The sequence below is a fragment of the Mesoplodon bidens genome (assembly GCF_964165515.1).
Source record: "Mesoplodon bidens genome assembly, chromosome: 3".
NCBI classification, from domain to species: Eukaryota; Metazoa; Chordata; class Mammalia; order Artiodactyla; family Ziphiidae; genus Mesoplodon; species Mesoplodon bidens.
In genome coordinates this window covers 146,971,679-146,997,302 of record NC_138178.1, presented here as the reverse complement: position 1 = coordinate 146,997,302, position 25,624 = coordinate 146,971,679, and the positions used below count along the sequence as shown (strand labels likewise).

At 37.2% G+C, this 25,624-nt stretch overlaps 1 protein-coding gene across 3 annotated transcripts; it reads left to right on the top strand.

The window, feature by feature from the left end:
- The first annotated feature begins 292 nt into the window (after nucleotides 1–292).
- Nucleotides 293–25,624, top strand: MED6 (mediator complex subunit 6). 3 transcript variants are annotated; one of them, XR_014015309.1, is made up of 10 exons: nucleotides 293–381; nucleotides 3,491–3,650; nucleotides 4,728–4,819; nucleotides 6,440–6,522; nucleotides 6,829–6,937; nucleotides 8,367–8,482; nucleotides 17,966–17,993; nucleotides 18,600–18,726; nucleotides 24,356–24,507; nucleotides 24,736–25,624. XR_014015309.1 is itself a non-coding variant. In XM_081227686.1 (10 exons), the coding sequence occupies exons 1-9, from the start codon at nucleotides 360–362 to the stop codon at nucleotides 24,378–24,380; spliced, it is 762 nt and encodes a 253-aa protein (XP_081083812.1). In that variant the 5' UTR covers nucleotides 293–359; the 3' UTR covers nucleotides 24,381–24,402; nucleotides 24,551–25,624. The 3 variants fall into 3 exon arrangements, 2 of the variants coding, with proteins under 2 accessions (XP_081083812.1, XP_081083813.1); XM_081227686.1 differs by having other exon boundaries at nucleotides 24,356–24,402; nucleotides 24,551–25,624; XM_081227687.1 differs by lacking the exons at nucleotides 8,367–8,482; nucleotides 24,356–24,507; nucleotides 24,736–25,624 and having other exon boundaries at nucleotides 18,600–24,153.

Genomic DNA, 25,624 nt, shown 5'->3' with positions numbered 1-25,624 from the left:
TCTGCCTCGTCCCACCCCTCTCCCCCCCCACCCAGCTCTACTTCCCGGCTCCATCCCTTCCCCCTCCTCCTTGTCCCGCTCCACCCCTAGCCCCGCCCCACCCCTTCTCTCCGCCCCTCCCCTCTTCCCCGCTCCGCTGCACCTCCCAGCCCGCCCCACCCTCTCTCAGCCCCGCCCCTCAGCCCCGCCCCGCCCCACCTCCTTTTCTCTCCGCTTCTTCCCTTTCCCTGCCCTGTCTTCCTGGCCTTGCAGTCTCCTCCCTCGTTAACATTCCTCTGCTCTGCAGCAGAGCTCTTTCGTCTCAGCCTTGTTACGTATACTCTGCGCCGGAAGAAGAACCTGAGAACGCTTTTGGGACTATGGCGGCGGTGGATATCCGAGGTAACCTGTGCTGTCCCCTTTGTTTCCTGATTGTTTGGGATCTGGTTTAGGGATTTATAGCTCTTGGGGGCAAGATTCCGGTTCCTTTGTGATGTCTCCCAAGCACTTTGGAATGTTTTCTGTGAACGACCCAAAGCGCCAATCTGTCGAGAAATTGCCTAGATTTTCGCAGTTCTTCAGGAGTCTCTTAGAAGAGTCAAAACGAGGGGATTGGAAGAAGCTCTGGGCTTTGAGCCCTGTGGTGTTGTCCTACATACGTATCTCTACAGCAGTATTGGGGCTGTTCTGTCCAGGTGAAGGAACGACAGAGAAGGGGGTGGGGTCATGAGGCGACAGTGTTTGGTTCATTCTTGGCACTTGGCCTGGGGCCTACCTTATTCCTGACGTTTGAGGTTCCTTTTTCTATATTAACCAAATTGGAGTCTAGCACACACATTACAAATATATTGTCATTTATATATTGTCAAAATGTCCAGTGATCTTCAGCAGTTCTGGATAATGTTTACTATATGTTTGTCTTTCGTTATAAGTGAGAATATCAAGTACCTAATTTCATTACTTGCTGATTGTTAGAGAGCTGTATTAGAGCCATGTCAATATGCTCTCCCTTGCTACTGAATAAAAAGGAGAAACATTTAGTCCACGAGGCTGTTTAGCTTTCATAACTTTTTACTTTTTATTTAGATTTGTTAGGGCCATAGCAAAGGCTCTAAGGTGGGAACATGTCAGAAGAACAGCAAGGGGGCCAGTATGGCTGAAGCACAGTGAGAGAGGAGGCAGGAAGTAGGTGCGGTCAGAGAGAGAATTGGTGTGGTGGCTTGTTCATACAGGAATTGTAGGCTGTGGTAAGGCCTTTGGCTTGTCCTCTGAGTAAAATAGAGAACCCCTGGAGGGTTTTGACCAGAGGGGATGAACGTAACCTGACTTACTTTCTTTTAGGATCACCTTGACTGCTGAGAACACTGTAGGAAGGCAAAGGTAGAATTAGGGAGACCGGTTAGGAAGGCACTTTTGTAGTGCATGGAGATTTGGAGGTGGCTCAGACTAGGGTGGTAACAGTGGAGATGGTAAGGAATAGTTGGAGTCTGCTTGTTTTGGTAGTGTATTCTCTTTATTGGGCTGTGGTCACAGGCAGCTTCTATGTGGGAGAACTAATATATCCTATTTCACAGCCACACACCACCCTCTTAACCCCAGTTAACTAGTTTGTAACTGAACATCCTTGGATACGGAGTGTGTGTAAATTTATGACCAGTGGAGTAACTTGTCCTTAGCCCTTAATCATGAATTAATAAACATTTTCTAATTCTTACCAAACAAGTCCTGTGCTAGCTCTGATGAGTAACCCACAGCCCCAGTTCCTTAAAAAACTCAGCATTTAATGGGAAAACATTTGTATTTGTGGGTTATTAATAATTGATAATAAAACTATATAGAGGGCCTCCCTGGTGGCGCAGTGGTTGAGAGTCCGCCTGCCGATGCAGGGGACGCGGGTTCGTGCCCCGGTCTGGGAGGATCCCACATGCCGTGGAGCGGCTGGGCCCGTGAGCCATGGCCGCTGGGCCTGCGCGTCCGGAGCCTGTGCTCCGCAACGGGAGAGGCCACAGCAGTGAGAGGCCCACATACCGCAAAAAGAAAAAAAAAAAAAAAAAAAAACTATATAGAAACCGCTATGAGGACATAGAGAAAGAAACCATTATTTCTGCCTTGCAAAGTAGAGAAAGGCTTTGCAGAGGTTAGTGACATTTGAAATCAGTTTAATCTAGCGTGACCATTTGAATATCTAGTAAACCTATACCCTTTTGAGAATGAATGAAAGACGTTTCTATTTTTTTTTAAAGTGCATAAACTAGAAAAAAAAAAGAGGCACAAACTAGGACAGCCTTTGGTTAAGCCAGAAATAAGTTTGTTCATATTGATCTTAAAAGAAATTGACTACCAGCACTACCACCATCATCATCATAATGAACATTCATTGGGTTATTACAAGGTACTAAGCATTTTACATATATAATCTAGCATGGAGATACTATTATAAGCCCTATTTTATAGATGAGAAAACTAAGGCATGGGGAGGTTGAAGTTTTCCATTCTTCCTGCTTCAACCAGTAATTATATAGGCAATTTGATGTTTCATGACTTACAGCTAGTGGGATTTAGTACTGTCAGTGGTATGAAACATTGCAGCCAGTACCCAATAAAAGCTCATTAATTAAAGCTATCTAGCCCTACTTATCATGTCTTTTTTTTCTTTTTCCATTTTGAAAAATTTAAGGTTTAATTCTTTAAAATATGAAATTGTATGGCTGTAATTAAGGGCATTCTACTTTTCATTTGCCCCTTTTACATCATTATTATCTCATCTGTAATAATAGATTCCTAACTTATTTCTGTCTCTTTAATTGGAAGTTTTCCCATTAGTGGCGATGAATGTGTTTTCTTTGGCATACATATTGTTTGAAAATTTTTGAATTAGTTGCCAACATTATAAAAACTCAGGATTTCCAATATTTTGAAAGACCTCTCTAGATTTCAAATCCTATAACTTCTTCACCTAATTGAGTTATTCTTTAAACATATAATATACTTTTATTTATTTATTGAATCTTTGAATTTTATTTATTTTTTATACAGCAGGCTCATTAGTTAACTGTTTTATACATATTAGTGTATATATGTCAATCAGAATCTCCCAGTTAAACATATTAATATACTTTTATATTTCCCTACCTATGTATATGCATTACCTCTGCTTGGAATTACTTTGCCTCTCTTTTCTCCATGGTGAGCCTCTATTCTTTAACATATAGTGCTAAAACCCACCTCCTCCTCACCCTATGAAAAATCATTCCGGTTCCCGCAGGTAAGGCATTCTGCTCTCTCCACTGTGCTCTCATAACACATTTATTCATACCTTTATTATGGATCTTATGTTGTCATTGCTTTCTTGCATACTTATCTCTTCTGCTGGACTGTGAGGGTGTGTAGGTTAGGATCCACGTCATCCTTATATTCATAGTGCCTCCTACATTATATGCATAATAAATGTTTGCTGGATTGGATTTTTTTCTCTTTTCTCATCCTTTATCATTTTATTTCTTTTCTATAGATAATCTGCTGGGAATCTCTTGGGTTGACAGTTCCTGGATCCCTATTTTGAACAGTGGAAGTGTCCTGGATTACTTTTCAGAAAGAAGTAATCCTTTTTATGACAGGACATGTAATAATGAAGTGGTCAAAATGCAGAGGCTAACATTAGAACACTTAAAGTAAGTTATTATAAGAAGGTAGCATCTTTGCCAACTGCAGATTTTGTAATGAATAGTTCTTTCAAGCTGTGAATCATGAAGTACAGAGTAGAAGTTTTGGAAGAACCGGAGTTTTGTTTGGGTTTGTGCAAATTTGACATGCAAAGGAATTATTAGTAGTCACTTGTAACCTAGGAAGTCTTTTCTTTATAACTTCACATATTACTGTCCAGTTAAAATGCAACTATGAGGTTTAGATGTAAATCTCATTGATTTCAGCAATGCAACTGTTGTCCTTAACCAGGTAACTATATATGTTGTCTCCTCTACATCTAATTGGATGTCTTAAACCATAGTCGAGTTTATAGTAGATTTTTCTTTGTTTGACAAATAAAATTTTAGCCAAATTTAGCAAGATTCTTCAGACTTGGGATGCTAAATAATTAAGAATTTATTACTATTACAAAAGTTTCTGAAACAACTGTGTAATAAAGTTTTTCATCTGTCAGCTAAACATGGGGAGCAGGGGTTCTAAGAAATTAAATTTCTGGTATTTTAAATAGCTTTTGTTTTGAGGTTAATATTTACATTTACTGAGATACCTTGGTGTTGCTTTTAAACATAGTATGTCAGGAAAAAGTATGTTGGGGGTGAGGATAAGGTTTTTGATGTTTTCTGGTTGGGTACAATATATAGTAGCGATCTATATTAAGACAGGTATAGTGTTTATGTATATTTTTATGTTTTATATATATTTATAGATCTCCTTGGTCAGGAAGCATCCTGGTATTTTGGTTGCCTTTTTTGAAATGTAGGTTCATTGTACTTTCATGACTGAAAATACTCCGATTCAATCAAGTTCATCGAATTTTTGTAGAGAAATCTTGTTGTTGTTTAAAAACGAAATCTTACTTTATCTGTGCCCTACCTACCTGGGAAAAATAGCCAGTTTTATTAAACAGCCAATATTTAATATCAAACATAGGCAGTTTTATCCTGTTTACAATGTTGCTATACTTTTATGTGATAATTTGAATGTTCTACAGAATTGTTTGTAGGGCATTCATAGATCTCTGAATGTCTGTGTCCTGTTTTCAGTCAGATGGTTGGAGTGGAATACATCCTTTTACATGCTCAAGAGCCCATTCTTTTTATCATTCGAAAGCAACAGCGGCAGTCCCCTACTCAAGGTAAAATATGTAAACTTTAGGCATTATTTTCTTCTTAAAATACCATGATTTATTTACTCCTGAGCTATATGTTCTTATTTTTGTGGATTGGGTTCTGTTTTAGGGATTTGTAGGAATCCATGTGTAGGCTTCCTATGCTTTCCCTTCTGTGAGGGGCCACACCAAGTGCACCTTCCCTCTAGTAGTGAAATGCAGTGTGTAGTATGTCTGCTCAGAGCTCAGGGAAGACCGTTTGAGACTCTGAGTCCAGAATTTTTATTGAGGGCTGATCATGTAGACGTCCTCTGCCTTTCAAATTCTAATCTCTCAGAAGGAAATCAGGTTTAATTCTTGGTAGATGCACTTGCACCAAATTCATAAAAGATCAATGGAAAATCCTCATTGACACATTCAACCAAAATTACCAGACAAAAACTTGCTTTAGAAATCATACTGAAAAGTATAGAATTCAGACTTGATTTTGAGTCAAAGAGCTAGTCACCTATTCCAGAGATGACCAGCTACATCTCTTAAATTAGATACTCTCATCAAGACCTTTGAGAATAACCTTCACCCTAGTATTGATTCCAGAGAATGACTTGCTACTGAAGTGGTGGTTCCAGAGTCAAGAATCCAAATTTACTTTCAAAGTCAAAGATCTAGGACTTCCCTGGTGGCGCAGTGGTTAAGAATCCGCCTGACAGTGCAGGGGACATGGGTTCGAGCCCTGGTCCGGGAAGATCCCACATGCCGCAGAGCAACTAAGCCCGTGTGCCACAACTACTGAGCCTGCACTCTAGAGCCCGCGAGGCACAACTACTGAAGCCCGAGCACCTAGAGCCCGTGCTCCGCAACAAGAGAAGCCACCGCAGTGAGAAGCCCGCGCACTGCAACAAAGACCAAACACAGCCAAAAATAAATAAATAAAGATAAATAAATAAAAAAAAAAAAGTCAAAGATCTAGAGTCCCTGCCCAGAGAAAAAGAGAAAGTTAGAACAAAGACAAGGCTGGGGACAAGAGTTCCATGATGAAAGGGTTCCAGGTTCAGAAGCGACAGAAGATGGCACCAGCCTCACTAGCCGCTGTTTTATTCCTTAGGACCTTGGACTGGGGCATAGAGGTAAGTTCAGTATGTCTGGTATCTTCATCCTGGGCCCTAAATCTCTCTTGATCTAAGGTCTTATTCCCCAAAGTGTGGTTGACTGACAGCAGCATCGGATCACTTAGGAACTTGTTAGAAGTGCATTGTCCCTACTGAGTAAGAATCTGATTTTAACAAGATACTCAGGTGATTCAAATGCACGTTAAAGTTTAAGAAGCACTGCTCCTAGGGCAAACTTTTTTTTTAGCAAACTTTTTCTGTGAAGGTCCAGAGACTAAATATTTTAGGCTTTGTGGGCCTCATGGTCTCTGAGACAACTATTCAACTAGTGCCATAGCAGCCTTAGATAGTAACGCAAATGAATGAGTGTGGTTATTTTCCTATATAACTTTATTTACAAAAACAGGAATTGCCAAACCCTACCTTAAGCTTTAGTATGGGAAAATGTCAAACTTTAGTTGTTCTTTTTATGGAAATACATTTAGCAGTTTGTGTACATAGCTATATTGATAAACTTTTTTTTTCCCCACTGCTTTAGTTATCCCACTGGCTGATTACTATATTATTGCCGGAGTGATCTATCAGGCACCAGACTTGGGATCAGTTATAAACTCTAGAGTGGTGAGTGTCTTTACACACTTTAAACATTAAAGAAAACTTCTAACTGAACTACCTTGCTACCGAGAATTAAACAGGAACTCCTTTCCCTTGTGTAAGTTGGTATAAAGTGTTGACTATTAGAATATCTTAAGCATTGGTTCCTGTGGGCCAGCTCCATGTTCAAAGTATATACCACCTCTAGATACATAGTGATTCAGGTTCTGAAAAGCAAAAGAATTACTGTCTTTGCATATGTAATATTTTGTGTTCACTTTGTAAATTTTGGATGATCGATGAGAAATTCAGAATTTGTTTTCTTTTTATAAGCTTACTGCGGTACATGGCATTCAGTCAGCTTTTGATGAAGCTATGTCATACTGTCGATATCATCCCTCCAAAGGGTATTGGTGGCACTTCAAAGATCATGAAGAGCAAGGTAGGTGGGACACCGAGACCCTCCTAAAACACGTTTTGTTACTCAGAGAATGAAGCTGCTTTCTTTCGGAAAATGGCTATTGATGATTTCTAGCTGTGTTTTACTTCTCCATGGGAAGGTTTCATAGGATGATGACATTGTCAGAGCTATAATTCATGTAATTAGATGTGGTAGTAATAGCATTCCCATAGGAACAGGTACAAATTTTAATCTCTTTGGTACATGATAATCTTTGATAAGTTGATGCAAGGTTTTAAAATATTTAGGACATGTAGGGGAAATCAGTGATGAGGAATGAGTAATGATGATATTTCCTGCTTATCAAACTGTTGAGTCATCTTGAAATCTGGAACCCAAGTCTTCCAAGTTTTTGAAATAGGGGAGATGCTCTTAAAGCCCTATCTCCGGATGAACAGTCTGTTTTCTCATCTTTCCATGTTACCGCCTGTCGTGATGTCAGGTCCTCTAGTTGCCATAGCTGCTAATCTGCTACTTGTTCTGTACCATATTTTACTAATAAAAGTACTTCTAGAAATGTATCTATAGCAGTATACCTATATTCTGCATTTCTTTCTAGAGAAATAGAAACTTAGAATGAATTACTATGGAAAAGGTAGCCTTTAAATAAAATTCAAACCCGTGGAATGAATGGTCTTTGAGATACAGTTATATTTATTCGTAATAGTAGGTCCCGGCGACAACATTTGACTTAGGAAAGTTTGCATCAGTTGAATAAACTTCTCCCAAGAGCTCTTTGCCCCTACCCTAATGAAATGTTTGGAGTGAAACTTAACTGGAACCCTTTCTTTATAGACAGTCCACCAGCACACTCCCCTCCCAGGGAAAATCCCACACGTGATTAGCTTCATAATTTTTCTTGCAAGTTCTTTTCTCTCTTGTCTTTATGATCTTCTGTTGTTTGGTTTGTCCTGTTTTTTTCAGTGGATTATAGTCTTCATAATTGAGTATGGTTACTTGAGTTTATGAAAGTTGCATTTTCCATTTGTACCTATTAGGTTTTGTGGGAAAAGTCCGTTTAATACACTTAAAATATACACACAATAATTTCAAACCAATAATCTGAATGTGACTTAGGTGATTATGGAAAATTTAGCCTTAAAGTTTTCCATAATTAAGTAATTATGGAAACATAAGAACAATGTTTATCCATGTTTACATGCTAAAACTGAAATGTCTTTAAAAGATATATCAGCTTTTTAAATGTTAGAATTTTAACCTCATTTCAGAGGGAGAGTTTGAATGCTTCTCTGTATATGCTATGTTTAATGTATTTGGGGGGATTATCTTTGGAATAGCAGCCATTAAAAATAATGAAATTTGAATATATTCATGGCAGACAAAGATTTGTAAAATATAAGGCACCAAAGTAGTTAGACAATGTTTTGATTTGGACCTTATATTTTAATAGATAAAGTCAAACCTAAAGTCAAAAGGAAAGAAGAACCAAGCTCTATTTTCCAGAGACAGCGTGTGGATGCTTTACTCCTAGACCTTAGACAAAAATTTCCACCCAGATTTGTGCAGGTAATGAGAATGCATGTGGTTAATTTTGATTCAACACTTTTTCCTGGCATATTTATTTTTAATTGAGGACTGTTTCAGATGTGACCTAAAAATACTGATTTTCCTCGTTAGTTAAAAAACTGATCTCTGAATCAAAGGAAGGTTTTTCAAGGACTTAATGGAGGAGGTGGTAAAGGGAATGGAATTAGTACTGTTCTGTGCTCTTAAGTTTAATTCCTCATTGAATCTTTGTAAACTGTGAGGACTGAATATAGATAATATTCTCATTCAGAAGGTTGCTGAAAGTGTCATAGATGGTAACAAAACTAGAATTTGAAACTCATGCTGTTTTTACTGTACATGCTGCCTTCCAGCCTGATGTAGAGGGTATTTAAGTCCTTAAATGATAGAATAATAAAAACAATAGTACATTTGATGTGGAGGGTTTGGCATGATAAATGGAGGAGGCAGGAGTAATAATAAATAGGCTTATAACATATACTGGTGTTGGAGTTATATGAATTCCATTACGTTGTCTTGGGCATTCCAACAGCAATAGCAGGTCCACATACCGTGGTACTAAATGAGCTTTTGCAGAGAAGTAGTATGAGATGGAATATGTGAACATGTTATTCTTATGGTTTGCCTCAGCTCTTACTAATCTTTACAGGGCTGTGTATACACAAGGTCATGTTTTTCCTGTGGAGGGCCTATTTAAGAGATTTTCAAGGGTTGTTTTAGACTGAGATTTTTCACACCCTGAGATGACTTTAGAATAGGCCTTTCCTTCCCCCTTCCCTGACTCTACTGGATGAGATGTACTGTTGGAATGGTGACGTGGTACTGAAGGGAGCAGAGGCCACAGTTGGAACTCAGGACCAAAAAGCCAGTTTAGAGAAATCTCATGAACTGCGTGTGAAGATGAAACAGTCTGTTGAATAAATAAATAAATGAATTATAGCTGTGTGTAAGATGATGAGTAGTGACTACAGAGTGTAAGAGGTTAGGTGTGGTTGGCCATTCGTGGCAGAACACCTAGACCTGCACAGTACAGTAGCCTCTAGGCACATGTGACTATTGTGCATTTGAAACACAGCTAGTCCAAATTGAGTTGTGTTATGTGTGAAATACATACTGGGTTTAAGCACTTAGTACAAAAAAATTTATAAAATATTTCATTAATAGTTAAAAATATTGGTTATATGTCAGTGATACTATTTTAGATACATTTGGTTAAAAATAATAAAATTCATCTGTTTCTTTCTGAAAATGTGACTACTAGAAAATTTTAAATTACGTATATAGCTTGTATTTGTGGCTCACATTATATTTTGGGCAGTGCTGATCTAGAAAATGGGAACAGAAAATGCAAAACCCAAAACATGAAAGATTATTAATGAACACATACTCAGAAACCAAGAAAATCCCTTAGTTCTTTGTTTAGTTTCTTGAGGTGTAAAGTTCGATTGTTTGTGATCTTTCCTTCTTTTTAGTGTAGGATTTATTGCTATAAACTTCCCTCTTAGTACTTCTTTTCCTGCATCCCATAAGTTTTGGTATGTTGTATTTTCATTTTAATTTCTCTCCAGATAATTTCTGATTTCCCTTTTGATTCCTTCTTTGACCTACTTGTTGTTCAGGAGCGTGTTGTTTAATTTCCACTTATAAGTTAGCAGAAGGAAAGAAATTACAAAGATTAAAAATTATGAAATAGAGACTAGAAAAACAATAGAAAAGAATCAGTGATACACCAGAAACTAATACAACATTTTAAATCAACTATACTTCAATGAAAACAACAACAACAAAGCAAGGAAACTAAGGGTTGGTGTTTTGAAAAGATAAACAAAATTGACCAACTTTTAGCTAGACTAACAAAGAGAGGAGACTCAAATAAATAAAATTAGAAATGGAAGAAATGTTACTACTGATGCCACAGAAGTAAAATGATCATAAGAGACTACTATAAACAGTTTATATGCCAAGAAATTGGATAACCTATAAGAAAGTCCTAGAACATATGACCTACCAAGACTAAGTCATGAAGAAATAGAAAATCTGAACAGACCAATAATGAGTAAGGAGACTGAATCAGTAATCACAAACCTCCCAAAGAAATGTCTAGGAACAGATGACTTCATGGGTGAATTCTACCAAACATTTAAAGAGAATTAACACCAATCCTTCTCAAACTCTTCCAAAAAATTAAAGAGGAGGGAACACTTCCAAATTCATTTTATGAGGCCAGCATTACTCTGATACCAAAGACCAAAAGACACTACAAGACAAGAAAACTACAGTCCAATAAAAATAGATGCAAAAATTCTCAATGAAATAGTAGCAAATCAAACGCAGTAGCCCATTAAGAGGATCATATATCATGATCAAGTGGGATTTATCCCTGAGGTGCAGAGATGGTTCAACATACTAAACTCAATCAGTATGATACACTACATTATCAGGATGAAGTATAAAAATCACATGATCGTCTCAAAAGATGCAGAAAAAGCATTTGGGAAAATTCAACATCTTTTTATGGTACAAACAACAAACTAGGTATAAAAGGAATGTACCTCAACATCATAAAAGCCACGTATAACAAACCCACGGCTATCATCATATTCAGTGGTGAAGAACAAAGCTTTTTCTCTAAGATCAGGAACAAGACAAGGATATCCACCCTCCATACTTCTATTCAGCATAGTGCTGGGAGACCTAGCCAGAGAAATTAGACAGTAAAAGGGATCCAAATGGGAAAAGAAGTAAAATTGTCTGTTGCAGATGATATGATCTTATACATAGCATACCCTAAAGACTCCATTAAAAAATGTTATAACTAATACATGAATTCAGTGAAATCGCAGGATACAAAATCAACACACAAATCAGTTGCACTTCTGTATACTAACAACTATCAGTAAAGGCTATCAAGAAAATCCCACGTATAATAGCATCAAAAACATACTTAGGGATAAACTTTTTGTTATCAGCTTTATTGGGATATAATTGGTGTAACATTGTGTAAGTTTAAGGTGTACAACCTGTTGATTTGATACACTTATATACTGCAAAATGATTACCGCCATAGCATTAGCGAACATCTCTGTCATGTCACATAATTACTGTTCTTTTTTATGGTGAGTTCATTTAAGTTTTACTCTCTTAGGAACTTTCAAATATATAATACAGTGTTACTAACTATAATCACCATGTTGTGTATTAGATTTCCAGAACTTACTTCATCTTATACCTTTCACCAACATCTCCGCATTTCCCCCACCCCCTCAGCCACTGGCAGGCACCGCTGTACTCTCTGTAGGAGTTTGAACATTTTAGATTCCACATATAAGTGATGTGATATATCATATTTGCCTGTCTGACTCCACTTAGTATAATGCTCTCCAGGTTCATGCTTTAACAAATGGCAGGATATCCTTCTTTCTCATGGCTAAATAATATTCCTGTATATATGTGTGCGCACACGTGTGTGTGTGTGTGTGTCACATATGTCTCTCTCTTACACACACACATATATATATCTCACATCTTCTTTACCCATTCTGTTGACAGACATGTAAGTTGTTTCCATACCTTGGCTATTGTGGGTAATGCCGCAGTGAATGTGGGAATGCAGGTGTCCATTTGAGATCCTGTATTCATTCCCTTCAAATATATACCCAAAAGTGGGATTGCTGGACCGTATGGTAGTTCTGTTTTTAATTTTCGGGGGAACCTCTGTACTGTTTTCCATACTGGCTGCACCAATTTGTATTGCCACCAACAGTACACAAGTGTACCCTGTTTTTTACATCCTCACCAACACTTGTTACTTTTTGTCTTTTCAATGGTAACCATTATAACAACTATGAAGTGATATCTCATTGTGGTTTTGATATGCATTTCCCTGATGATTAGTGATGTTGAGCACCTTTTCATGTACCTGTTGGCCATCTGTATGTCTTCTTTGGAAAAATATCTATTCAGGTCCTCTGCCCATTTTTTAATTGAATTGTTTGTTTTTTCACTGTTGAGATGTATGAGTTCTTTATATATTTTGGATATTAACTTCTTATCAGATATGCGATTTGCAAATATTTCCTTCCATTTTGTAGGTTGCCTTTTCATTTTGTTGATGATTTACTTTGCTGTGCAGAAGCTTTTTGGTTTGACGTAGTCTCACTTGTTTATTTTTGCTTTTGATGCATTTGCTTTTCATGTCAAACCCAAAAACTCATCACCAAGACTGATGTCAAGGAGCTTACTGCCTATGTTTTCTTCTGGGAGTTTTATGGTTTCAGATCTTACATTCCAGTCTTAAATCCATTTTCAGTTAATTTTTGTGTGTGGTGTAAATTAATTGACCATATGTGCATGGGTTTATTTCTGGACTCTCTATTTTGTTCCATTGATCTATGTCTGTTTTTATGCCAATACCATACTGTTTTGATTACTGTAGCTTTGTAATATCATTTGAAACCTGAGCTATCTGTATTCCCACATTTATTATTTTTGTGAATATTTAGCATTATCCACAATAGCCAAGGTATGGAAATAGCCCTAATGTCCATCAACAGATGAATGGATAAAGAAACTGTGGGATATACATATAGTTTAATATTATTCAGCCTTAAAAAAGAAGGAAATTGTACCATTTGTGGTGTTGTGGATGAACCTGGAAGATATTGTGCTAATTGAGATAAGTCAGTCACAGAAGGATGAATACTATATGATTTCACTTACATGAGGAATCTAAAATAGTCAGACTTACAGATACAGAAAATATTATAGTGGTTGCCAGAGGATGGAAGAAGGGGAAAATAGGGAGTTCTAAAGAGGCTGTAAAGTTACAGTTATATAAGATGAATAAGTTGTAGAGATCTACTGTACAACATACTGCTTACAGTTAACAATATGGTGTTGTGCACTTAAAAACTTGGTAAGAGGGTGGATCTCATATTGAGTGTTCTTAACACACACACACACAAACCCCAAACTAAAGGAGCAGAAGAAATCTTTTGGAGGTGATGGATATGTTTATTACCTTGATTGTGGTGATGGTATCACAGGTGTATGTATATGTCCAAACTCATCAAATTGTGTATATCAAATATGTGCAGGTTTTTTTTCATGTATCAGTTATACCTCAATGTACCTATAAAAAAAAAAAAGGAACCAGAAAATACTCTGAAGTTTTATTACTCTTATGTGTTTGTGAAGGGAGGAATAGTGAAATATGAGACTTAAAATTTCAATTAAGGTCATATTGAGAAGAATTGTATATGCTCCACAAAGGAGTTTGTGGTTAGTGCTATGGTCTAGTGTTTATTCACTATTTTAAACCCATAACCTGGTACCACTCTTGTAAACATACGTTTCCAGGTACATTAAATGTTATTTGAAATATTAAAACAATAGCTATCATCATTAAAGACAAATGAAAGCAGTGGCAATTTTTGTACATTCTTTTTCAAATACACCCTCTCTTGAAGTAAACTTAGATATCCTCTACCTCATCTTCTTGACCCTCAGCACTGACTAGCTGTGAATTATTGATGATGGTAGTAGGGACCCATTCAATGTTTAAAAACAGTTGCAAGGAAATAATGTAGTGATTTGTTTGTTTTAGGAAGATAACCATTAATGGTATAGAGGATGCATAGGAAAATGTGTCATGTACCACAATGTTCATTGCAGTTCTATTTACAATAGCCAGGACTTGGAAGCAACCTAAGTGTCCATTGACAGATGAACAGATAAAGAATATGTGGCACATATATACAGTGGAATATTACTCAGCCATAAAAAGAAACGAAACTGAGTTATTTGTAGTGAGGTGGATGGACCTAGAGTCTGTCATACAGAGTGAAGTAAGTCAGAAAGAGAAAAACAAATACCGTATGCTAACACATATATATATGGAATCTAAAAAACAAAACAAAAAAATGGTCATGAAGAACCTAAGGGTAAGACGGGAATAAAGACGCAGACCTACTAGAGAATGGACTTGAGGATACGGGGAGGGGGAAGGTGTAAGCTGGCACAAAGTGAGAGAGTGGCATGGACATATATACACTACCAAATGTAAAATAGATAGCTAGTGGGAAGCAGCTGCATAGCACAGGGAGATCAGCTCGGTGCTTTGTGACCACGTAGAGGGGTGAGATAGGGAGGGTGGGAGGGAGGGAGGGAGGCACAAGAGGGAAGAGATACGGGGATATATGTATATGTATAACTGATTCACTTTGTTGTAAAGCAGAAACTAACACACCACTGTAAAGCAATTATACTCCAATGAAGATGTTTTAAAAAAATGTGATGTTTGGAGTCAAGGAAGTTAGATTATGGAAAGCCTGAATTAATTCTGTGGCCATAGATAGAGAGGAAACAGATTCAAGATATATTTCAGATTTAGCATTGCCTAAATTTGGTGGTTGGATATAGAGAGATTGGCATTATGGATGATTCTGAGGTTTCAGGCCTAGGATTAGAATCAACTTGGTGTTGAACCCAAATTCAGAATATAGGAAAAGAAACAGACTTGGGGTTAAATATAGTTGTTAGGGGTTCTATTTTCATTAGCCAACCTCCAGAACATTCAATAGCTTACTGCTATGTTTGGGTTCTGTGGTACTCCAGCTGAATGACAGTTCCTTTTTCTCTGGCTAGGGGTGCTGACTTGAATTCCATATACTGTTCTATCCTGGTGAACTAGGCTGGACAATGTAGAAAGCTCAAAGACTCTCTTGAATCTTAAAACAAAAAAACTTCACTTTGTAGAAAGTTATGGAAATTTAGAAACACATCTAAAAATAGAGGGAATAATAAAAAATGAAACCCCCATGTACCTATTGATATCATCCTGCTTCAACAGTTATCAGGCATGGCCAATCCTGTTTTCTCTCTCCTTCCCCTATTTCCTCCCAATTATTTTAAGCAGGTTGCAGACTACATATCATTTCAGTGAGTTTTTACATTTTTCTTGTAAAGGTTTAGCCATAGTCACCCTTAAGTTGTCATTTTCCAGAGCCTCACCTTCTTTTAACCATCCAGGGGCCAAAAGCCAACTCACAAAGAGAGAGAGTATGTCAACTCTATGTAGCAGAACTAGGAGAAGGAAGGCTTTCTCTAGAACTTTTAATAATCTCTTTGTTTCTCCAACCCACAGCATTTTTCCTCAGATCTGGAGAAGAAAATAGATTCTTGGTCTCCTTGAAGCCTTCTGTGAGCTCCTATTTACCCATTTTGTCTCCCAGAACCATTTGTAGCTTAGGACTTCTGGATCCGAGGGATGTTGCCCCTTTATGGGGGTGCTTAGGAGAATCTTGGAGAAGTCCTGCATTTTTCCTTGAAGCTCCTTTTTCCATATTTTAACTTTTGTTCCTACTGAAAGTTACACCAAAACTGATGTGATAGGAATTCAGGCCTTCAGTGCCTTTTATTATGAATGTCTTTTCAGTGCTGTTTTCAGAAGCTGCTAGGACACCATAGGATATTGCTTCAGCTAGGTTTACTCCTAAGTTACCTAATAAATTTTGTCAGAAAGGCCACCTCCGTTCTATTTTCCCATCTTAGACCACATCCTACTAGTTTGTGTGACGGTGTTCACTAGAAAAGATTAGACAGTGTGCACTAGGTAGGTAATGACATTATTCCAACGTCTGGATATGGTCCAGTGTCCAGTGTAGTTCAAGTGGTTCAGTGCTAGCAGTATAAGAATATCCCCTCTCAATTTCTCATCCCTCAATGTTACACCATCTATTTCCTCTCCTGTTTTAAAGAAAAATTATTTGTTCCCTCAAATTACTTTAGACATGTTTAAGTCCTAATATGTTCATAAAACAGGTAATAATGTTGTTGTGTTGTGGATTCCCATGACCACCCCCATGTTTGGAGGTTTGCTTGAAGGACTCACAGGATTTATTACAGTGACATAGTAGGGCTATACAGCCAGATATAAGGAAAAAAGGCATTACTGGAGTCTGGAGGGATCCATCTGCAGGCTTCCTTACACTCTCTTCTTCCCATGAAGAGTCATACAGAGTACACTCTTGCCTCAACAGTGAAAATGCAGCAACATGTAAGTGATATTTCTGCCTAAGGAAGTCCATTAGAGGCTTGGTGCCCACGTTTTTGGGGGAGGTTTTTCACGTAGGTACCTTGTATCTAGCACATACCAAAATTGCACATTCTTTGAAGGAAGGCAGGTATTCAGCAAAAACAACATTTTTTATACAAACAGTCTACGCATAGTGAACTGCCATTATCAGTTACAAAATGGTGGGAACCCTCCTGAAATCCAAATTTCCAGATACCAGCCAAAGGCCAACCTTGCAGCCTGGCCCTTCTAAGGATAGTAGCTCAGGCCTTCTATGTTAACCTTTTCTGTACAATGGGTAATAATGGGAAGCTCAGTTTTGGTCTTAAGTGTTCTGGTTCCCAGAACTTGTAGTTGGAATGGGCTAGTAGGCAGTTTGTAGCATGAATCTGGATCACGTGACATCAGAAAATTATGTAGTCTCTAGTCATAGGAATAGATAAGCTTAAGGAGGGCATGTAAATTTAGAAAGAAATTCAGAAAACAAATGAAGGCATTAAACTTTATAAAAATAAAGAGAACACTTTTATTCTGAGATGACAGGGAAGTATAGAGACGTATTCTTTATGTATATATGTCTGTATCTAAAGGTATAATAAGTTTGGAGGTAGATAGATGGGAGAGAACTTGGGGCATTGACACCCTTATTGGCTGAGGGTGAAGGGTAGGTTGTGAGCCTTGAGGAGGAGGAAGGAGGGAGAGGAGGAGGAAAGTGTTTTAAAGCATTTAACTTGGGTAGTGAGAACAGGGAGATGACAGGGCCCACTGAAGTAACAGAACTGCTGTGCAGAATGAAGGATCTGACCTTGTTCCTGACTCCTAGTGCCCCCATCATTTTTTCCTGCAGTTTGATTTCTAATAGTACACTCAACAGAAGCCTTATATTCATAGAAAAATACCTCTTTTTCTTTACGTCCCATACCTGCCAACTTTAAAAGTCAGACATCCAAATTTCATTCTACTTACTTATAGCTCATATCCCCTATGAAAATAAGCCTCTCCCTATGAAAATAAGCCTCTGGAGTCTTGAAAGGCTCCGTCATTCCCTCTCATTGGATTCTCCTTAGCTACTTTTTATAAAGCATTGTAGCCTCGGTGCAGAGGCATAGGGCTTTGTCGATGTTCAAGGGTTTTTTTTATGGTTGACTCTTTTGTTCTAGTTTTAGATTTGTGTCTTTTCTGGAACAGGAATAAGAAGTAGAAAATGATAAATTTACTTTTTTATGGTACATGGATAGTAGTTCCTCTTCATGAAGTCATTTATAATATAATTCGCATGCAGGTGTAATTTTAATGAAAATTATGACGTCAAGAAGCAAAAAGCTTTGCTAACCTGCCCTGTTTTCTTCTTCCTCTTCCTCCACCCCTCTTCCCCACTTCTTTTTTTTTTTTTTTTTTTTTAATTACAGCAAAAGTCTGGAGAAAAGCCTGTCCCAGGTATGGTTCATCTGATAATTCTTATCAAACTTGAAATAAGACCAAACAGCCTGTTTAACTCAGTAACAATCATAACATGTGAGGTGAATTATGATCATTTTGTCCTTTTAGACTCTCTAATGCCAGTCTGTTACTCCTAACCTTTGATCTGCTGAGTGACAAAAGGTGGTGCTTTTGTGGTAGTGATATTAGTATTTGAAAGATGCATTGGAGTAGGATGAACAGGTATTGAGGGTGTGTGGAGAAGCTGAGGTGATTTTAGGTTGTCAAAAGTTTGAAAAAAGGCCTTCTGTTTCATCATTGAGAATAGGTATTGGACTATTCATTGACCTGGCATAGAATAATTATGTATCTTTTTTATGTATAATGTCTTATTTAAATGTCATGTGTTTTTGTTTAGTATCATAATTTGCTTGTATTATCAGGTTTTTTGTTTGTAAATTGGTTCTTATACATCTGCCTGATGAAACAGCTAAATTTAGAACTTGAGATAAGTAGTTCTAAATTAATTTGAGAGTCTGAACCATTCACATTAACTGTTGTCTAAATTGGTCTTATCCCTCCACCCTCCTCCCCCTCCAAAAAATATCTGCTTTTGATGTCTAGTGGATCAGACAAAGAAAGAGGCAGAACCTGTACCAGAAACTGTGAAATCTGAGGAGAAGGAGACCACAAAGAACGTTCAACAGACTGTGGGCACTAAAGGCCCCCCTGAAAAACGAATGAGACTTCAGTGAGTATTGGACGAGAGAGACACTTGCAAGACTCCTCTTGTCCATATTTTACCTCATTACTGTGACAGGCTCTTGAACTTTAAAATTCTGTGTCACAATCATTTGTATAGAATGTGCTTGTTCTTTGAGAAAGGATATAAGGATGCTCATGCTTTCAGTCTGAATATTTTTAAAGTATCTTTTGTAACCTTTTCCCTACTGGACTTGAGCAGCTTCCTCCCTCACATGTTTACTGTGATATATGTTTAAAGATAAGATAAAGGTATTTGTATAAATTAGTTTGTCATGACTTTTTCCCCCTTATTTTCCCTCTGAAATATTTCCAGATGCATTTTGTAAACACAAAGGATTAATGTTAAAATAGTAGCTAAGCTTATTTTCTATTATTAGTTGCATATTCCTCAGTATTAAAATAGTAAAGTTACTGACAATTTGAAAGGTAAAGAAAAGGAAAACAACCTCATTAAGCAATATCACCACCCTACAGATACTATAACAGTGTGGTGGCAGTGGAAGCATGGAGTCTTAACCACTGGACCACCAGGGAAGTCCCTGTGTGTAGATATTTTTAAAACCATAGTTTGTAATTATTCTGTTCATACAATTTTGCTTTATCATATTATGTCTGTTGTATGTGCTATTCCGTGTTTACTTAGTTTTTATGGACTATTTATACTTTGTTAACTGAATAATTCCTATGAGTGATTATATCTGTTTTCTTAAACTCTCCCTGTATTAAGTTTTTCCCAATTTACAATTTGCATTAAGGCTGTAGTGATTACATTATTTAAATAAGGCTGTAGTGTATCATGAGTTTTCAGTATTTAGTATTTATCTCCTTAGTATAGAGTCCCAGCCGTAGAATCATTAGAATCTGTACTTTTTTTTTTTAGACCTGTTATTACTCTAACGGCAAAATATGAAAGTACCAAGTTCTCTAGAATCTCGCTGACACTGAGTACTGTCACCTACATTTTTAGTGCCAATTACGTAGCAAAAAAATGTTGTTTCATTATTTTAAGTGGTTGAATAATTTCTCATCTTTGATTCCTTTATGAAGTATCTGATTTTCTGTATTGTGTAAGATTTTTTAGTTTTTTTATTTTGACATAATTTCAGGCTTACAGAAGAGTTGTCAGAGTAGTACAGAGAATTCTTCTATATATACCTTTTGCCCTAATTCCCCGTATATTAACGTTTTCCATATTTGTCTTATTCTTTAATCTCTGTCTCTCTTTCCCTGTCTCTAACTACTGTTGTCATTTGCTGTTTCTCTCTCCCTCTCTCTCTGTATGTGTGTGTGTGTGTGTATACATATACATATAATACACACATATATACACCTTTTATTTTGGATTGAGAGTCGGTTGCAATCGTGATGCCCATTTTCCCTAAGAACTTTAGTGTGCATTTCCTAAAATCAAGGACATTCTTTTACATAGCCTTGGTAAAATTATCAGAATTAAACCAGTATGATACCATTATCTAATCTGTAGGTCTTATTCAGATCTTGCTAGTGGTGCCAAGAATGTCATTTACAGCAAAAGAATATCCTGAATTGTGCATTAGATTTAGTTGTCCTATCTCTTTAGTCTCCTTTAATCTGGAACAGTTCTTTAATCTTCCATGTTTTTCATGACTTGATATTTAAAGAGTTTAGGCCAGTTATTTTGTTGAATGTCTCTTAATTTGGGTTTGTTTGATATATTTTCATAATTAAATTCATCTCATGTACTTTAAAACATTTTTTTTCACATTCCAAGCATTGTTTATTCCAGGATTGCGAGAATGATTCAACAATTGGAATCTATTACTCTTAATTAACATATTAATTGCAAAAATACACTTTTGTTAGGAATACCATGGGAAAGATGCTTATGGAGGCACATGCTGTCAATTTGTCCCATTTCTGGTGATGTTAACTTTGATCACATGGTTAAGGTAGTGTTTGTCAGGTTACTCCACTGTAAAGTTAGAATTTTTCTTTTTGTAATTTATAGGTATTTTGGGGGGGGAAGTAGTTTGAGGTCTATAAATACCCTGTTATCGCTCAGAACTTTTACCCTCCAGTAGCATTCACTGATAATTCTTGTCTAAATCATTTATTGCTATTATGGTTGCCAAATGGTGATTTTCTAATTCCTTCATTCCTTCTGTGTTTATTAGTTGGCTTTCTGCCATAAAGAGCTTTCCTTTCCCCCCTACTTATTTATTTATATCATTGTAGACTCTTGGATTCTTATTTATTCAATGAGTTATATTTCTTTACTCTCATTAATTTATATTGATGCTCAAATTGTCCCAGATTGGGCCAATGGGAACCGTTTCAAGCTGATTCTTAGGTCCTTTTGATATGACCTTGTCATTCATTGAGGATTTTCTTTATGTTTTGGCACAATAAGATATCCCAGGCTCATTCCAACTCTGGAGTCAGCCATTTCTCTAAGGACCCCTAGTTCCTTTTGGTGGAGAATATATTTGGAAATCAAGATCTGTGTGCAAGGTGTGTTCATTTGCTACTGGGGTGTCATGGCTTCTGGGCTTTGTCAGCTGATAAAGTTAAGAAATAGATATATACTGGGACTTCTCTGGTGGCCCAGTGGTTAAGACTCTGTGCTTCCACTGCAGGGGGCATGGGTTCTATCCCTGGTTGGGGAACTAAGATCTTGGATGCTGCGTGGCCAAAAAAAAAGAAAAAGAAATAGATATGTACATATGTGTGTGACATGAGTGAATACACATATGTCCACACACATATCTATCTGTCTATTCTATATATATTAAAAGCAACCAATTCACACTGATAACACCAATTCCAGTTTATTCATCACAGGGTTCACTCTGTTCTCTTTCACATTTGTAACTTTCTTCCACATTGATTAGAACTGTTTCTTGTTATACACAATGTTTGTACTTATTTGCTTAATCCTAGAATAACAAAGTTGTTTTAGAATTGCTAACCTATACCTCTGCAAAAAAAGAAACCTCTTAATTAGAATTCAGTATTTACTTAGAGTTCTTTTTGTCTTTAGTTTGTAGATATATAGTTCAGATACTGTGTTTAAAAATTACTTGGGTTAATTTTTTTTTCAGTGTGGTTACACTACTCATTTATCAGATGTTCCAGTTCATTTGGTTCTGTTTTGAATTCCATTTTAGTTTTTCCCCTCATTATTATTGATTACTTTGTTTTGTTGTTGTACTGTGGGATGTGTGAGTTGTTAGCATAGTTCTTAATGTCAGACCTGTCCAAAAGAGATTCTAAGTATCATACCCCTTCTTCATTTCTTCTATCTTTTCCACCTTATTCCTACCTGGCCCTCTCGAAGAAATGAACGTAATGAGTCTCTAGTTTACCTTTACTGTATTTCTGCTGCACAAATGAATAGATGTTTTCTTATTTCCCCTTCTTACACAAAAGGCAGCATATTATATGAACTTTTGCACTTTGCTTACTTTCCACTTATTTAAGCATGAACTTTGACATAAAGATATTAACTCTAGTATTTTTTCAACTTTTTATTTCCAGCAAAGCTCCTTTTTCTTTCACTTACATTATTTTAAAATATCACTTAACAGAAAAGTACACAAAATAATAGTACAGTTCATTGTACCTGTGTAACTTACCATGCAGGTAAAGAAATTGAACACTGCCAATACCCTATAAGCTCCTTTATGTCCCCTCCTAATCACAATGTTTGTCCTGATTAGAGGTCACACTTATCCTCAGTTTTATGGTAATCACTTTTTTCTTTACATTTTTACCACATCACCTTGCATCCCTAAATAAATTTTTAGTTTTTATTGCCTACTTTTTATTTTTAGTATGAATAGATTCAGCATGTGTATTTCATGTATGACTTATTTTATTCAATACTATGTTTGTGACATTTATCATAGTTGTTTCATGTTATTGTGGTTCTTTTATTTTCATTTCTGTACAGTATTCCTTTACATACATGTATTACAACTTCAAAAAATCCATTCTAATGGTGATGGACATTTGGATTGTTTGTAGTTTTTGGCTATTGTGAAAAATTGCTTTTATGAATATTCTTTTTGGTGTATATTATAGGCTGAATTGTGTCATCTCACCCCCCCTCTCCACCCCCAACATGTTGAAGTCCTAACTCCCAGTACCTCAGAATGTGATGTTATTTGGAAATAGGGTCATTTCAGATGTTGTTAGTTAAGATGAGGTCTTGCTAGAGTAGGCTGAGACCCTAATCTGATGTGACTGGTAACCTTATAAAAAGAATGCCACATGAAGAGACAAAGGGAGACACCATGTGAAGATAGAAGATTGGAGTGTTGCATCTACAAGCTTAAAAACACCAAAGATTGACACCAAATTACCAAAAGCAAGGAAGAGGCAAGGAAGGATTCTCCTGTAGGTTTCAGGGGGAACATGGCCCTGCACATACCTTGATTTTGGACTTCTAGCCTTCAGAACTTTGAGATAATAAATTTCTATTGTTTTATTTTCCAGTTTATACTCCCACCAGCAGTGTGCGAGAGTTCCTATTGTCCACACCTTTGTTGACCCTTGATACTGGCAACTAAAGAAAATTTTAGTCATTCTGATGGGTATACAGTGGTATCTTGTTGAGGCTGAAATTTGTATTTCCTGGTGATTTGATGATGTTAAGCATTCTTTCCTGTGATTGTTAGCTACTTAAATATCCATTTTTGTGAAGTGTGTCTTTTGCACATTTTTCTACTGTTTTGTCTGTGTTTGTCTTATAGAGTAAGACGAGTCCTTTGTATGTTTGGATAAGAGTCCCTTGTTGGTTACATGTATTGTGTTTAAATGTATCTTCTCTCCACTCTGGCTTGCCTTTTTACCCTTTAATGGTGACCTAAAAATGATCAGAAGTTCTTAATTTTAATGTAGCTCAGTTTGTCACTCTTCTCCTTTATCGTTAATGCTTTTTTGTGTCTTGTTTGAGGTTTTTCCCTACATTGAGGTTATGAAGATATACTCCTCTGTGATTATCTACAAGCTTTATTATTTTACATTTCACATTCAGGAGTAGAGTCCATTTGGTTGGGATTGATCTATAAATCAATTTGGGGAGAACTGACAATTTAGCAATATCGAGTATTCAGAACCACTGACTTGTTATGTTCCTCCTTTTATTTAGATTTTCTTTAATTTCTCAGAGTAAAGTTATGAGCTTTCAGAGTACAGGTCTTGTACATGTTTTGTTAAAGTTACCCCTAAGCATAACGTGTTTTTTTGATGCTGTTGTAAAAGATGTTTAAAAATTTTAAATGTCCATTTGTTTGTCTCTAGTATATAGACCTTGTATCCTGTTACTTTACTAAATTCAGTAATTAGTTCTGGTAGCTTTTTTGTGCATTGCTTAGGAATTTCTACATCCATGATCAATGTGATCTGGGAATAAAAAGAGTTTTATCTTCAATCTGTATACCTTTCAAAAAATTGTGGTAAAATATAAATAACATAAAACTTACCATTTTGAGCACTTTAAGTATACAATTCAGTGATATTAACTGCATTCATATTGTTGTGCAGCTATCATCACCATCCATCTCCAGAACTTCTTCATCGTTCCAAACTGAAACTCTACTCATTAAACACTCCCTTTTTTCCCCTTCCTCCAGCCCCTGGCAACCACCATTCTACTGATGTCCTGATGAATTTGACTGCTGTAGGTATCTCATATAACTGGAATCATATTGAATATTTGTTTTTTTGTGTCTGGCTTATTTCACTTAGCATAAGGTCTTCAAGCTTCATCCATATTCTAGCATGTGTCAGAATTTCCTTTTTTTTTTTTTTTTTTTTTTTTTTTTCAGTACACGGACTTCTCACTGCTGTGGCCTCTCCCATTGCGGAGCACAGGCTCCGGACACGCGGGCCCAGCGGCCGTGGCCCACGGGCCCAACCGCTCCGCGGCATGTGGGATCCTCCCGGACCCGGGCACGAACCCGCGTCCCCCGCATCGGCAGGCGGACTCCCAACCACTGCGCCACCAGGGAAGCCCAGAATTTCCTTTTTGAGGTTAAATAATATTTTGTTGTATGTATATATGTATGCACACACACATTCTGTTTATTCATTCGTCAGTCCATAGACATTTGAGTTGCTTCCACCTTTTCACTATTGTAAATAATGCTACTACAGGGACTTCCCTGGTGGTCCAGTGGTTAAGACTCTGCGCTCCCAATGCAGGGGGCCCAGGTTAGATCCCTGGTCAGGGAACTAGGTCCTGCATGCCACAACTAAAGGAGCCTGCATGCCGCACCTAAAGAACCCTTGTGCTGCAACTAAAGATCCCACACGCAGTGACGAAGATCCCACCTCCCACAACTAAGACACAGCACAGCCAAACAATTGAATAAATAAATATTTAAAAAAAATAATACCGCTACAAACAGTGATGTACAAATATCTGGCAATGCATGTGGGAAGGGGTGCAGAGCCTCCGTGCCCTTTCTGGGTGCACCACTGTCTCCAAATCTCCACATGTTCACTGACCGGAAAGCTTTCAGAACCTTGTCCTTTTAGGGTTTTTATGGAGGCTTCATTACATGGATATGATTGATTAAATTATTGGCTATTGGTGATCAAACCCAACTTCAGCCCCCTTTCCATCCCCAGAGGTGGGGGTGGGGTGGGATTGAAACCCTCTAATCACAAGGTTGGTTCCTCTGGTGACCAGCTCCCATTTTTAGGTGACATAGGGGCTTTCAAAAAGTCACCTCAGTAACATCACAAAAGACACCTTTATGGTTCTCCTCTCAGGAAATTCCAAGAGTTTTAGGAGTTCTGTGCCAGGAAGAAGAAGACCAAATATATATTTCTTATTATAAATCACAATACCACACCTAACAATTAGTGAGGTTGACCATCTTTTTATGTGCTTATTG